Source organism: Hypanus sabinus, chromosome 25, assembly GCF_030144855.1.
Source record: "Hypanus sabinus isolate sHypSab1 chromosome 25, sHypSab1.hap1, whole genome shotgun sequence".
In the NCBI taxonomy this organism is placed as follows: domain Eukaryota; kingdom Metazoa; phylum Chordata; class Chondrichthyes; order Myliobatiformes; family Dasyatidae; genus Hypanus; species Hypanus sabinus.
The window spans coordinates 34,147,270-34,164,305 of record NC_082730.1 but is presented as its reverse complement, the minus strand read 5'-3'; the positions used below and the strand labels follow the sequence as shown (position 1 = coordinate 34,164,305).

The 17,036-nt window shown below is 40.7% G+C and overlaps 1 protein-coding gene across 2 annotated transcripts in view; it reads right to left on the bottom strand.

The window, feature by feature from the left end:
* The window catches only part of LOC132381152 (protein FAM107B-like), a 136,464-nt gene that overhangs the window by 30,149 nt on the left and 89,279 nt on the right, over positions 1-17,036 (bottom strand). Inside the window, exon 1 of one of the 2 annotated variants that reach the window (XM_059950430.1) lies at positions 12,598-12,803. The exons of the other annotated variant lie outside the window; for it this stretch is intronic. Coding sequence (XP_059806413.1) covers positions 12,598-12,621 — 24 coding nt within the window. The 5' untranslated portion in view covers positions 12,622-12,803. Of the gene's footprint in view, positions 1-12,597; positions 12,804-17,036 lie in introns of those variants that run through there. 2 annotated transcript variants of the gene reach the window in all.

The following is a 17,036-nucleotide window of genomic DNA, read 5'->3' as shown; positions in this document are numbered from 1 at the left end:
AGCCATTAAGGGTGCCAAGAGGCAATACCGAGCCAAGTTGGAAGCCCAGGCTAACCAGACGGATGCCAGTAGACTATGGCAGGGTCTAAATGAGATCACTGGGCACAAAGAAAAGGCTGGAAATATCAATAACTGTAGCGCTTCTCTTCCTGACTACTTAACGTATTCTACGCAAGATTTGAACAGAAGAGGAGTGTCCCGCCCCCTCCGGATGAACTGGACCTGGTGGCATCAAGATTCATCGTCACCGAGGAAGACATTAGAAGAGCCTTCCTGAAGATAAATCCAAGGAAGGCAATGGGCCCAGATGGCATCCTGGGACGGGTTCTCTGGGCCTGTGCAAGCAAGCTAGCTGGAGTGTTTGCTGACATCTTCAACTGCTCCCTGCTTCAGTCTAAGATCCCCTCATGTTTTAAGAAGGCAACGATAATCCAGCTGCAGTGCTGCTGACAAAAAAGCCTTGCAGAGGGTGGTTAGGGGAGCAGAGAAGGTTATTGGGGTCTCCCTACCTTCTGTCCAAGACCTCTTTCAGAGTTGATGCTTCCAGAAGACACGGTACATCATTAAAGACCCCTCACACCCTCTCCATGAACTGTTTGTTCTTCTGCCATCAGGTAAACGTTACAGGAGCATCAAAACTAAAACCACAAGGCTACTAAACAGCTTCCACGACTGTTAAGTTTGAAAGTAAAATAAAGATTAGTATTTGCATGAACTTTTGTAGTATACACATAAGCTAAGATCACAACTCCTTAGTTTTTGTTTGCTGAAGAAAAGGAATAAAAATAGGTGGTTAGCAAATTGAAGTCTGATGCTACAAGACTTTAGTAAGGTACAAGATGTTAAGATATTAAAGGAAGTGACAATGTAATCGCTATCTATTTAGATGCTGAATTGAATGTATAACTATATTACTCTGTAGAAAAAAAACTCTTTTGTATTGTGTTAGATTATAAAATCCTGTAAGACTCTGTATTAATTCATTTTTACCAATGGTAAAAAAGCTTTGAAGGAAGGGGATGTTATGAATGTGCAGCAACTCTGAGGGGCCGAAGGGTACAGAGTCGCCCCCTCCTTTTTGAGAATCGCAAGATCGCTATTAATTCGGGTCTGCGACCCAGGAAATGAGAGAGAATCCTCAAGGTCTTTGGAATGTGTCCTGGCCTCAGCAAGACAAAGCCACGGATAACGGCCATTGTCTCTTGGAGACGGAATTGTGTTTTGAGTACTGTCCCATTCATTGAAGCCCCTCAGGGGACGACCAGAGTGGGCTGGTTGAGGGATGGCATCATCCCAACCTGATTGACATCTGAGACCCCGTGAGTAAGGATAAAAGTGGGTCTGGGGAACAACCCCTTTAGACGCACCAGGAGAAACGCTAGAAATCCCGTGACAGCGTTTAATAGTGACAGCCGGTGGGGGGCTCGCGTGTGTCCTTTTCCCTTGCCTGGGAATTGGCGGGCTCACCACGAAAGGACGGCTTCAGCACAAGTGACCGGCCACACCAACGGAACTCTTGAAGGGTCAAAATCATAAAAAGGAAAAGCTGGCAAGTTTCTAAAAAAAATCTCTCTTGTCCCCAACCAAAGGCTGCATCCTGAATGAACTGAGTGACTTTTATATTTCCATCGGACAGTTCATTATCTCCTAGACAACGATAGAGCTATTTCTTATTGATTATTATTATACCCACACTTTTAGATTTAGTATTGACGACGTATATTATCTGTATGTTTGCATTGATATTATTTTTGTGTATTTTTACTAATAAATACTGTTAAAAATAGTACCATCAGACTTCAACGGACCTCTCTATCTTTGCTGGTAAGTGACCCAGTTACGGGGTTCGTAACAATTCTGCTTTGGACACTTTTAACTTGCACTGGACACTTATAACTTGATTTAAACTGACATGTGGCTGTTGCGTTTTACTATTTATTGTTATGTTTATTATTTAGTGTTGCGTTTGTTATGTTATGATTGCACTGCTCCTGGGAAACGCTGTCTCATTCTGGCCTGCAGAGCTGATGTATGGTTAGAATGACAATAAAGTTTTAAAATTTTGAATCTTGAATCTTGAAAAGCAAGGTGGCATGCCTGAATGACTATCGACCTGTGGCTCTGACATCAATTGCTATGAAGTGCTTCGAGTGATTGGTTATGGCACACATCAACCAGCCTACCGGTCAACCTCGACATTTTGCAATTCGCATACTGGAGCAACAGGTCAACGGCAGATGCCATCTCTCTGGCACTAAATTCCTCCTTAGAACACCTGGAGAATAAAGATGCATATATAAGGCTCCTTTTCATTGACTACTGCTCTGTCTTTAATACTATCATTCCAAATACACTGATTTCTAAGCTCTGGAACCTGGGTCTTAGCTCTCAGATCTGTAGTTGGATCTTCAACTTCCTCACATGCAGGACCCATGCTGTAAAAATAGGGGACCAGCTCTCCTCTACAATCTTTCTGAGTACCAGTGCCCCACAAGACTGTGTACTCAGCCCCCTGCTGTACTTACTGTACACCCATGATTGTGTAGCCAAGTTTCCATCGAACTCAATATATAAGTTTGCTGATGACACCACAGTTGTAGGCTGTATCTTGGGTAATGATGAGTCTGAGTACAGAGAGGAAATTAAGAACCTGGTGGCATGGTGCGAAGACAATAACCTATCCCTCAACGTCAGCAAGACAAAGGAATTGGTTGTTGACTTCAGAAGGAGTAGTAGAATGCATGACCCCATCTACATTGGCGGTGCGCAGGTGGAACAGGTCAAAAACTTTAAGTTCCTCGGTGTAAATATCACAAATGACCTGACTTGGTCTAACCAAGCAGAGTCCACTGCCAAGAAGGCCCACCAGCACCTTTACTTCCTGAGAAAGCTGAAGAAATTTGGCTTGTCCCCTAAAACGCTCATTAATTTTTATAGATCCACCATAGGAAGTATTCTTCTAGGGTGCATCACAACCTTGTATGGAAGTTGTCCTGTCCAAGACCGGAAGAAGCTGCAGAAGATCATGAACATAGCCCAGCACATCACACAAACCAATCTCCCGTCCTTGGACTCACTTTACACCACACGCTGTCGGAGCAGTGCTGCCAGGATAATCAAGGACACGACCCATCCAGCCAACACACTTTTTGTCCCTCTTCCCTCCGGGAGAAGGTTCAGGAGCTCAAAGATTTGTACGGCCAGATTTGGGAACAGCTTCTTTCCAACTGTGATAAGACTGCTGAACGGATCCTGACCCGGATCTGGGCCGTAGCTTCCAAATATCCGGACCTGACTTGCACTACCTTACTTTCCCTTTTCTATTTTCTAATTATGATTTATAATTTAAATTTTTATATTTAATATTTATATTTACTTCGATTTGTACTCCAGGGAGTGTGAAGCGCAGAATCAAATATCGCTGTGATGATTGTATGCTCTAGTATCAATTGTTTGGTGACAATAAAAGTAAAGTAAGTAAGTAAGTAAGTAATCATATCAGCCTCCATCCACCACCCCTGACAGTGCAACAGCATCAGAATCATGTTTAGTATCACTGGCATGGTGTGAAGTGTGTCGTTTTGCAGCAGCATTACAGTGTATTCCAACCCTCATCACTCCCTCTGTAAATAAAAATGGCCCATCATCTCCTCTGGACTTGCTCCTTCTCACCTAAAACGCACACAGTCTGTTGTTAAGACATTTCAACACTTATCTATGCCTCTCATAATCTTAGACACTTCTATCAGGTCTACCCTGAGCTTCTGCTGGCTCCAAAGAAAATTACACTAGTTTATCCAACTTGTCTTTACACTGTAATTTCTCCTCTAATCTATTCAACACCCTACTAAACCACTTCTGCACCCTCTCCAAAACCTCTACATTCTTCCAGAATTGAATCCAATCAGCATCCTGACTATTAAAGGAAGCATGCCATATTTCTTCTGTGCATACATCATAATTGCAAAATTTATTAAAAAAATACTTTTGGACTAAATTCATAACTAAGGTCCAGGGGAGGAAGAAGCCAAGGACCAAATGAATAGAAGGCTGTAGACATGGGTAGATGGGTATCAGAAATGGTGGATCAACCCCTTCAGTAGATGGAGTAGAGCAGGATTCGGTAAAGGAATGGGCTGGATGTTGGTCACAAGGTAGATTGCCTGACTGGATGGGAGAGTGGAGATAATTCAGTGGTTAGTAGTTATAAGATAGATTACAGTAGACACAGACAAGATCAGAAAGAGAAATGGGGAAGAGAGTTGTCGGTAGTAAGAGGATGGTGGCAGAAAGGTAGGGTCAAGTAGCTTTTGTGGCTCATTGACTGCAAGTTCATTAGGCCAGCCTAACTTTCAGTCTAATTTTCATTAGGCAACCCTAATATGCAATCTAATTTTACATGTCAATTTTAATTGAAACATAGAAAACCTACAGCACAATACAGGCCCTTTGGCCCACAATGCTGTGCCGAACATGTTACTTACTTTAGAAATTACCTAGGGTTACCCAAAGCCCTCTATTTTTCTAAGCTCCATGTACCTATCCAGGAGTCTCTTAAAAGACCCTATTGTATCCGCCTCCACCACCATTGTTGTCAGCTCATTCCATGCATTCACCACTCTCTGAGTAAAAAACTTACCCCTGACATCTCCTCTATACCTACTTCCTAGCACCTTAAAACTGTGTCCTCTCATCTTAGCCATTTCAGCCCTGGGAAAAAGCTTCTGACTATCCACACGATCAATGTCTCTCATCATCTTATACACCTCTATCAGGTCATCCTCTGCCACTCCAAGAAGAAAATTCTGTGTTCATTCAACCCATTCTCAAAAGACATGCTCCCCAAGCCAGGAAACATCCTTGTAAATCTCCTCTACACCCTTTCTATAGTTTTCACATCCTTCCTATAGAGAGGTGAACAGAACTGAGCACAGTACTCCAAGTGGGGTCTGACCAGGGTCCTATATAGCTACAACTTTACCTCTTGGCTCTTAAACTCAATTTAAGATTGATGAAGACCAATGCACTGAATGTTTTCTTAACCACAGAGTTAACCTGCACAGCAGCTTTAAGTGTCCTATGGACTTGGACCTTATGATCTCTCTGATCCCCCACACTGCCAAGAGTATTACCATTAATACTATATTCTGCCATCATATTTGACAGACCAAACTGAAACACCTCACACTTATCTGAGTTGTACTCCATCTGCCACTTCTCAGCCCAGTTTTGCATCCTATCAATGTCCCGCTGTAACCTCTGACAGCCCTCCATACTATCCACAACACCCCCAACTTTTGTGTCATCAGCAAATTTACTAACCCATCCCTCCACTTCCTCATCCAGGTCATTTATAAAAATCACGAAGAGAAGGCGTCCCAGAACAGATCCCCGAGGCACATCATTGGTCATTTACCTCCATGAAGAACATGACCCATCTACAACCACTCTTTGCCTTCTGTGAGCAAGCCAATTCTGGATTCACAAAACAACGTCCCCTTGGATCCCATGCCTCCTTATTTTCTCAATATGCCTTCCATGGGGTACCTTATCAAATGCCTTGCTGAAATCCATATACACTACATCTGCTGCTCTACCTTCATCAATGTGTTTAGTCACATCCTCAAAAAATTCAATCAGGCTCATAAGACATGACCTGCCTTTGACAAAGCTATGCTGACTAGTCCTAATCATATTATGCCTCTCAAACTTATAATATGTTTGGAAATTAATTGCTAATGTTAATTGAATCATTGGACTGCTGTGCATTGGAACCATAGTATTGGCATTCTACTAAGGGCCAGATCAAAGGCATTCAGGTCTGGAAACCAAGTAAAATCCAAGTAGACCAGCTACAATCTTGGAAAAACACTCTCACGTGCAAGTGGCAATTCTGGACCAAACTTCAGTTCAGATTGGCATCAACATCTTTTCCACAATCTCCATCAGCACGGCTGCAACATAAGGTTGTGCTTTCCCCTTTGCTCTACTCACTTTATACTTACGACCGTGAGGCTAAGCACAACACCACTGTCATTGGCCAGATCAAAGCTGGTGATGAATGAGCAAAATGGAAGGAGGTTGAAAATCTGTCTGAGTGGTGCCACAATAACCAACTGTCACTCAACATCAGCAAAACCAAGGAGCTGATTATTGACTGTAGGAGGAGGCAGCCCGAGATCCATGAACCAGTTCTTATCAGGACAGGGTCAGCATATTTAAATTCCTCGGTGTTATCATTCTGGAGGTTCTGTCCTGAGTAGTGGCATGTAAGTGCCATTATGAAGAAAGCACGTCAGCGCCTCTACTTTCTTAGACGTTAGCGAAGATTTGGCATGACTTCTGAAACTTTGCAAAACTTCTATAGATGTGTAGTGGAGAGTATATTGTCTGTTTGCATCATGGCCTGGTATGGAAACACCAATGCCCTTGAGTGGAAAATCCGACAAAAAGTAGTGGATACAGCCCAGAGCAATGGGTAAAGACACCCCCCCCCCCCCGCCCCACTAGTGAGCACATCTACATGAAAGCAGCATCTATCATCAAGGACTTCCACCATCCCGACCATGCTCTCTTCTCACTGCTGAAAGAAGGCACAGGAGCATCAGGACTCACTACCAATGTGGCACAGATAAGTTGGTCCAAAGAGCCTGTTTCTGTGCTATAGTGTTCCATGACTCTCAAATAATATCAGATTTGGTCTGCTTAACTTTAAACTGCTAATTTCAGATTTTCTGATTAGTACTAATTAGTAATTATAGTACTAAATTCCATTGCTGGCTTTGTTCTATTTTTAGGCTAGTTAGCATTTCTAGGGCCAGAGCAAATTATTAGAGGCATATACAAGAGAAAATCTGCGGATGCTGGAAATCCAAGTAACATGAACAAAATGCTGGAGGAACACAGCAGGCCAGTTAGCATCTATGGAAGACAGTATATAGCTGATGTTTCAGGCTGAGACCCTTCATCAGGGCTGGAGAAAAAAAGATGAGGATCAGACTCGGAAGGTGGAGCGGGGGAGGGGAGGAAGAAACACAAGGTGATAGACGACACCGGGAGTGGGGAGAGGGGTGAAGTTAAGAGCTAGGGGGTTGGCTGGTGAAAGAGATACTGGGCTGGATTAGGGGCATACTCTGTCTTAAATAAAGCATGCTTTTATTTGTGTCTACAGATAAAACCCTGTGCAATTGGCCAAATGTCTTCTTGGGTTTGCGAGTACAATGTTTAAGCAGCACTGATGGACAGAATTAGATGTAAATGCAGTCACTAAGACAGGATAGAAGGACCTGATTTCCACAGTTTAGCCGATTAAGAAGTTGTAAATTCAATCGGGATTGAATAGAGAGCAGAATTTGTGAATTGGAAATGTTCTCACTTGAAAAGAAATTATTGTGCTTGTAATGCTAAACAGATTAGATAGAGCAGACCATGACAAGTTATTTCACCTTGTTCAGTGGAGTTGAACATGAAGACATGGCCCATACATGAAGGGATAAACTAATTTGCAAAGAACTTTGAAAGGAATTTTAACTGCAGGGATGGATTGAGTAAATTGGAGTAAGTTCAATGATGACTCATTCAACTTTAAACATATAAGTCCATAAGATAGGAGCAGAATTAGGCCATTCAGCCCATTGAATCTGCTCCACCATTCAATCATGACTGATATTTTTTTCAACTGCCATTTCCCATAGCTCTTAACCCCTTCACTAATCAAGAACTCTCTGCCTTAAATGCACTCAATAACTTGGCCTTCACTGCCCTCTATGGCAATGAATTCCACAGTCATGACCCTCTGGCTGAAGTAATTCTTTCTCAGCTCTGTTTTAAAGGGATGTCCCTTTATTCTGAGGCTGTGCCCTCGGATCCTAGACTCTTCAATTCGTGGAAACAGCCTCTTCATGTCCACTCTATCCAGGCCTTCTGACATTCAATAGTTTCAATGAGATCCCCTCGTATCCTTCTGAATTCCATTTAGAACAGGCTGAGAGACATCAAACACTCTTCATATGTTAAGCCTTTGCACTCCTGGGATCATTCTTCTGAACCTCCTTTGGATCATCTGCAGGGCCCACACACCTTACTTTAGATAATGGGTCCAAAATTGTTCACAATATTCCAAATATAGTCTGCTTAACACATTATAAAGTTGCAGTGGTACATCATTGCTTTTATGTTCTTCAGAAGGGTTTGAAATTGAGTGCCTAATTGAGCACAACTTCATGAAATGCTGACACAGGAAAGCAGGATCTATCATCGGGGACCTCCACCTCCCAGGACATGCTGTTTTCTCTCTGCTGCCATCTGGAAAAAGATGCAGGAGTCTCAGGACTCACACCACCAAGTTCAGGAATAGTTATTATCCCTCAGCAATCAGGCTCTTGAACCAAAAGGGATAACTTCCCACAATTTTACTTGCCCTATCATTGAAATATACCTACAATGAATGGGCTCATTTTCAAGGGCTGTTCATTTCATGTTCTCGATATTTGTTGCTTGTTCATTTTATATTATTTCTTTTTGTATTTGCAGTTTGTTGTCTTCTGCACTCTGCTTGAACACTGTAGCTGGGTGATCTTTCACTAGTTTTGTTATGGTCATTATTCCATACATTTATTGAGTACGACGACCAGAAAATGATTCTCAAGGCTGTATATGGTGACATCTATGTGCTTGGATAATAAAATTTGCTTTGAACTTTGAATGTGCTCTCAAGAAGTATCCTAATTCCCTCCTCAGCTCCTATTTGTTGTGACCAAACAGAAGTCAGATTTGTTCTATCTTAACGAGCAAACTGTAAACCTGAGCTCCTCGGAAGATGAAGGTAAGAGAGAGTTGATTGACTTAAATATGAATTCAAAAATCTCCTTTCAGAAAATAATATTTAGATAAAGAGTATGAGAGCAATTTGGCATTTCAGAAGAGCAGGTGACATGAGCCTGTGGTTCACACTATAAGATTTCTTTGCCTCATGACTGGATCAGTTGTAAATGAATTGACAGACATTAATTCACTTGGTTAGTCTTCCACTGTATTAGTTTTGAACCCTATGGCTAACTCAAAGGTAGAAGAACCACGTGAGCTTTCTTATGCTTTTGTCCAGGTTATTTTTTATATATTTTGATGTACTTTGGCTATACAGCTATAAAATAAATTCCTGATTCCCCAAATTAGTATTTTTTAAATATGACTTCTCACATGTGTATTCCTGTTTCAGATCTGAAACCATCTGAAATTGTCTCCAGAATAGGTTTCACATTTTTTAACATTATACTCTTTCTTTGCTTTAATACATGCAAGAAATCTCTTTGCATTTACTTGCGGATCTACACTCAGTGGCCATTTTACTAGGTACACCTGTGCATTAATGCAAGTATCTAATCGGCCAATCATGTGACGGAAACGCAATCCATAAAAGCATGCAGGCATGGTCAAGAGGCTCAGTTTTTGTTCAGACCAAACACCACAATGAGGAAAAAATATGATCTAAGTGACTTTGATCATGGAATGTGTGTTGGTCCCAGACAAGGTGCTTTGAGTAACTCAGAAGCCGCTGATTTCCTGGCATTTTCACACACAAGTCTCGAGAGTTTACAGATAATGGTGCAAGATACAGAAAACATCCAGTGAGCAGCACTGCTATAGGCAAAAATATCTTTTTCTTCAGAGAGGTCAGGAGAAAAAGGACAGGCTGATTCAAGCTGACAGGAAGGCAACAGTAACTCAAATAACCACACGTCACAACATTGCTATGCAGAAGAGCATCTCTGAACACACAGTAATCTTGAAGAGGATGCACTACAGCATCAGAAGACCACAGACAGGAGGTAGCTAATAAGGTGGCCTCTGAGTGTACGTACAAATTGCAGGCTGCTATAGCGGCAGCTTTATTCTCTCCCTGCTTGAAAATCATGCTAATTACAACATTACCAAGAAAATTTTAAAACTGATTACATTTTGTACTTGTCAGCCTTTTTCAAAGTCAATTAATTAATTGGATAGATTCTGTTAGCTTGAATAAATTTAAAAGAAAAACACCAGATGTTTCTCGAGATTAATATGGCTACCTTCAAGCAAGTTCCTTATTTAATCAATGTATCAGAGTATACAGTAAAATTACTTAGAGAATGAGAGGATTTCTCTATTTGCAACCACGTTATTATTACAATTTTTTATTTGTTGTACTATTTATATAGGAAATCTTGTATTCTAGAGAGATTTTCTGCACGATGCAATGGATTGTTCAAAAAGAATGAAATAGAAGTATTGATCAGAGAAAGAATATATCTTTGCCTAGACTTCAAGACTGGAAAACAAAATAGAACTGCTTACACAATATTCAATATCTAAGTCACAGCTTTTCAATTTCACCAAATGATTAGAGCTGACCATGCAACATTCAGAACTAGTTCAATTAAAGCTCCTGTAAGTGATGTGGTGTTACAAGAAGCAAAACACTTTGGAGCTAAAAACCTGAAAACAAAGCTTTAAAAAAGCAGCAGATTAGATAAGAATTCTAAAAATAAGATGGTTTTACTTTCAGACTCTGGTTCCTAAGGAAGAGTTTCATACTTGAAATAAAGGAGAAATTGTTTCCAATGGTAAAATGTTGGAAACTAGACGGAATAGAATTAAGGTTACTTAAAACAGAATGATGAGATGGGATGAAAACTGTTTGAATAGTTATAAAATATATTCCAAAGTGGGAAGGGGCAAAGGAGTAAAGGATAAGGTAGACTGTGCCAAATGGAATTCTCTTCGACAGCCTTCCACATTTACAGCTTCTGCAACAGATTTCTATTTCTCCACAGATATTGCTTAATATCAGTTTGCTTACTTTTTATATTTGCCTTCCAAATAAAGTTGTTTTGAAATTTGCAAAATACAACATGATGTATAATGAACAACTGTTATGAATTACTTCTCCTTAGTAATAGCGACTATATTAATTTCTGCCCTTACACTTTCAAGTTCCAAGCATGCTGCTAGTGCCTTGTACAATGAAGACAGGCAGTAAATGTTCAATTTCTTGTTCCCCAAAACTACCTCTCCAGCATCATTCTCCAACAATCCAATGTTCACTCTTGCTTTTTGTCTCTTTTTTTTTACACTTTATCTGAAATAAACCTTTGGTAAACTCTTGTATATTATTGGCCAGTTTACCTTCATATTCATTCTTTTCTCTCCTTATTGCTTTTTTAGTTGCCTTCTGTTGCTTTTTAAAAGCCTCCAAATCCTCTGGCTTCCCACTAATTTTTCCTATAGTGTATGCCCTCTCTTTTGCTTTTATGCTGGCATTGACTTCCCTTGTCAGCTATGGTTGCCACATCTCCCATTAGAATGCTTTAACTCTCAGAAACTTCATCCTTAGCTGCTCTACCATCATCCCTTCAAATCAGCTTTGACCATCTCTTCTCTCTTGTTTCTGTAGTTACCTTTTCTCAACTCTGATACCTATTCACATGATTTTAGCTGTTCCCTCTCAAACTACAGGGTGAATTCTATCACATTACACTCACTGCCTCCTAAGGGTTAGTTTGCCTTAAGCTCCCTAATTAAATCTGGTTCATTACACAACACCTCATCCAGAATTGCCTTTTCCCTGGCTAGCTTGACCCAGGCAACTCTAAAAAACTGTCTTGTAGGCAAACTGATTTTCCAGATCGAGATGCATCTTGAAATTCCCATCACCGTCACTGCCTTTTCCATCTCCTTTTGTCAACTGTACCCCACATTCCGGCTGCTGTTCTGAGGTCTGCGTGTAATTCACATCAGGGTCTTTTTACCTTTGCAGTTTCTTAATTCTACTCATAAAGATTCTACATCAATTCTTTCTAAGAATTTGATTTAATTTTTCACCAAGAAAGCCAAACCTCCCCCTGCCCAACTGCTTTTTTATACAATGTCTTTCCTTGGATGTTAAAATCACAGCTGTGATCTTCTTTCAATGACAACCCTGCAATGCCCACGTCAAAAATTTTAGATTGATCTTTATAGCAACATCATTATAACCAGAATATCTTTATGACCATAATTCACCATAATATTTTCATGGCAAATCCAATTTAGTAAACAATGGTTTAAATAATATCTGGTTATAATTAAATAAGTAAGATACAGGAGACAAGTTATAACATTTATCTGTCCAGATTTCATCAGATTCTCGTAACATAACTAAGATAAAACCATGTGCCAAACCCGCCAGCAATTTATTTGGCATTGGTAGTTTGCTCAAATGGGTTTCAGGAACCTTTATATAAAGATTTCTTCTGCACATTATATGATTTTAAATTGAAAGCTATAAAGAGGAAGCACTGATGAATAAAGATATTGAAAGCAGCAGATATGAAATGCAGACTTTTGTTTACTTATAATATATAAAATGATTGATTTTCTCAAACTTCAACTAAATCAACTCTTTTTCATATTATCACAATAAATAATATAAAGTAAGGAATGAATGAAAAAAATGCTAACCATGTCTCAATTAAGTAAATAACTAAATGGACACAATAAACTTACAACATTTACCTAGTTAATACAGTATACTACATAACAGTAAAATTAACCAGCTTTGAATAACCTCCACGAACTTACCCTTTTGCCTTGGGATCCTCCCATGCCTTGGAGTTAACCTATATTTTTGCTTCTATCTTGATACTAAAGCTTCCATCAAAAGATTTATTTATCAGTTTCTTTTATACTTATCCAGTATTTAGCTGTCCATGATCTGTTAAACAACCTTGACTAGAGATGGCAAAGAAAAAGTTTTATCTAGAAACAATTACTTGTATGAAGACTACTTCTTCATCCAAAGCAGAGTAGGTCTGTATGTTATGTCTGAAGCCTAACTTCGATATGGGTCAGCGGGTCCCTCAGTACGATCAACGTGTATTGCTAGACAGTGTGCATTGACTGTAATCGCATTAGCTCAGTCACATCATTTCAGTACATCTGTTCTATTCAGTGGATGCACAAACACACTGGGATTATGTTAATTGTCCATGACAGGACATGTCATCACCATGGTGCACAGAAATGATCAACAGCAAGACTCTCATAAGCCATACACCAATTCACAGCGTTTCAGCATAAAACTATACAAATATTTATTCATTGGACATCCAGTAATAAACCTCACAGAAATCTATATTTTTCTCTATTTCACTCCCAAGATACTTATGTTAAAACTAATTAATTCCATAAATGAAAAGATGGAAGGTGTCAGATATATAAAAGCAATGTGATCTTGTTAGTAGCACAGGTTTGCAGATTAAAGTTAACTGCTGTACATAACTTAACTAAGAGATTGAACATCTGGTAAATTAGCAAACAAAATATTTCAAACCACTCACTGAATAGTTACAAATATGAATAAAACCTTGAAAACGAACAGTCCTTTTGTGAACCAGATTACAAGGCAATTATTTATGTTTATGAACTTAAAATATTGAAGGAAAGAATAGGGTTGATAGAACAATCCTGTTTCCAGGAAGTAGGGTATCAAGTATAAAGTACAACTGATTAAATGTGACGGATTTCAAACAAAGGTCAGACAAGCTTCTTTGTATAGAGAGTTTTGTGACTATAGATTTCACGGTCAAGCAGAAGGGGAACAGCTGCTGGAATTATGGGTAATTGTGAGGAAGCAATACAATCTGGACAGGGGAAGCTTGAACTTTCCTCAAGGGTCAGAGAATTTTTCCCCCCTTAAGACAGATTTAGAGAAGCAGTTAATAATCGATCTGTCTCAGCTACACAGGCCAGGTTAAATATGTGCTCTGTGGGAACAGAAGTGATTGTTGGTCATTTTGCCCAAAGAATAAGGTTAAAATGATCTCCTAACTACAGAATTTAAATGCACCACAAGTTGAGAGTGAGGGAAATATTTTTCAAGGAGATACGACAGGAGGTCGGCCTCCATTTTCAGCCACTTAAAAAATTTGGGTTGAAAGTTCCTTCACTCACATCAAATGTCATTTGAAATGAGTCACTTCACAATTACGTAGGCTTCCCCTTGTGTCCTGGCAGAGCCACTGCAGGGCTGTGAGCTGGGATTACATGAGCAGTTTATATAAGCTGCTTTGTGCCAGGATGGTCAGCCTTTTAATACATTTCGGTACAACCAGCTGGTTCAACTGCAGCACCAGATCAGAAGAATGGGAATCAAATTAAATAATATTGACAGCTGATTATGATCTGTAGATACCAGAATCTTGAGGGAGGGGAATGGTGCCCAGAGCACAATAAAACCTGACTGTATGGGTAGGCCCATTGTCTCTGCCTGCTTCTGCCCCACTGAATTCATGTCCTCATACCTCAACTCCATTTTATCTCCCTTAGTTCCGTCCCTTCCCGCCCACATCCATGACATTTCTTATGCTCTCAATATCCTCAATAACTTTCAATCCCCTGGCCCTGTCTGCCTCACTTTCACCTGTACACTTCTATCCCCCATCACGAAGATCTGAAAGCCCTCTGCTTCTTTCTCAATTAAAGAACCAACCAGTTCCCCTCCACCATCAGTCTCCGTTTGGGAAAACTGGTCCTCACCCTCAACAATTTCTCATTTGGCTCCACTCATTTTCTCCAGACTCGAGGGATAGCCCTGGGCTCCAACTATGCCTGCCTTTTTGTTGGCTACATATAACAGTCCATGTTCTGAGCCTTCCTCCGTAGTGCTCTCCTATTCTTCCTCCACTACATTAACAACTGCATCGGTGCTGCCTCATGCACCCATAGTGAACTCATCAATTTTATCAACTTCCCTCGCCCTTAAATACACTTGGTCCATTTCTGCCACCTCCCTCCCATTTCTCGACCTTGCATTCTCCATCTCCGGAGAGAAACTGTCCTGCAACATCTTTTATAAACCTAAAGGTTCTCACGGTTATCTTGACTATACCTCTTCCCACCGTGTCTCTTGTAAAAACGCTTTTCTTTTTTCTCAGTTCCTGCTTCTCCACTGCATCTGGTCTCAGGATGAAGATTTTCTTTCCAGGTATCAGAGATGATCTCCTTCTTCAAAGAACTGGGTTTCTCTTGCTCCATCATTGATGTTGACCTCACCCACATCTCCTTCATTTTCCGAACATCCGTGGTCACCCCCATCTTCCTGCCGCCTTAACAGTGATAGAGTTCCTCTTGTCCTTACCTACCACCCCATGAGTTTCCAGATCCAACACATCATTCTCTGCAACTTCCAGCATCACCACCACCGAACATTTACTTACATCCTCACTTCTCTATTTTCCACAGGGATTGCTCCTTCTGTGATTCCTTTGTCCATTTGTCTCTCCCCACTAATCACCCTCCTGGCACTTCTCCCCACAAGCAGCCAATGTTCTACACCTGCCCATTCACCTCCACTCACGGCCCCAAACAGTCCTTCCAAGTGAGGTAATACTTCATCTGCAAATATGCTGGGGTTGTCTATTGCGTCCGGTACTCCCAGTGCGGCCTCCTCTACATTGGTGAGACCCATTGTACATTGAGGGGCTGCTTTGTTGAGCACCTCTGCTCCATTTACCAAAAGTGGATCTTCCCAGTGGCCAAACATTCCCATTCTGACATGTCAGTCCTTGCCTCCTCTTGTGCCATCCTCGGATTGCAAGATCAACACCTTACATTCCATTTGGCTTCCAACCTGATGGCATGAATATCAATTTCTCATTCTGCTAAGTTATTTCTTTTCCTCTCCCCTCTTCTGTTCCACATTCTGGCCCCTTACCTCTTCTCACCTACCCCTGGGTCCCCTCCTCCTTCCCACTCTCATCTCCTATCACATCCCTCCCTATACCTTTCCTACCCACCTGGCTTCACACATCACCTAGCTATCCTCCTTCCCCTCTCCCCATTTATTCTGGCATCTTCCCCCTTTCTTTCCGGTCCTGAAGAAGGGCCTCAGCCTGTAACACCAACTATACATGCTGCCTGCTCTGCTGAGTTCCTCCAGCATTTTATGTGCGTGGCTTCAGATTTCCAGCATCTGAAGAAGTTCTCATGTTTACAAAAATAAATATTGCTTTGTTTTTTTACTTTTTTTAAAAAAAAAGATACGTAGTTATTAAGAATTAATTCAAGGCTGTGAAATCAGACAACAGCAGAACAATTAATATTAAACATGAGTAAAATGATTCACTGATTTATACATACATAGTTAGACTTCACAGCATGGATTGAAGTTATCCACACTATTGTACTTGTCCCAGAGCTTTGCTTTAGCAATGTAGTTCATTCAGCTCTATCTGCTTCCTCTTTTCCAGCAATTCCTTTCCATTTTTTCTGTTTTATTCTTTTTATTTCATATGTGGGTTAACAATGCAAATATATTGCTTGCTCCTAATTGTCCTGGAAAAGGTGAGTCAACTTCCTCAGCTGCTGCTATTGTTCTGATGGTGGTAGACACTCGGGTGTTGCTGTTGGGTTGGTGAGCACTTGGCTTTGTACCATCAACAAAACATGTAATTTGTTCTACTCAGCCAAAACTGTCGATACAGAAATCGAATAACCTGGCTCCTGATTTCTGTGACAACCCAATATTCTGCCAGCCTGAGAGAGACTTCTTTATTCTCACTCTGTTTTCTGTCTGTTAGGAATTCTCAATCCATGCAGTAGATCATATTCAACCCATGCATTTTAACCTTTATAGAAGAGCCTTTCATGGGACCTTATCAAGAAGCTATATACACATGTAACCCCCTGGGTCGCCTCAGGCTCGCTCAGCTCGTTCTCGTCTAGGAGGTGCAGACTTCGGCCCCGCCAAACTGGGTAATCAGCTTGTGTGGATGCTGTGTGATGTCCCCGCCTCACCAAAGAACAGACAGGACACCATATACGATTAAATGATTACAGTTTATAAAGATTACTATAAATGATTAATAACCATACAGTATATATGGAGGAAACAAAAATAAAGAAAAGGCGCCAAACTTATCAAAGTCCAAACCACTTCATGCACAACCGTTGGAGCTCAATTACTGAAGTCTTCTGGCCACCATTCGATCCCCTCCAAACTCCTCGACTCGCAGCTCAGG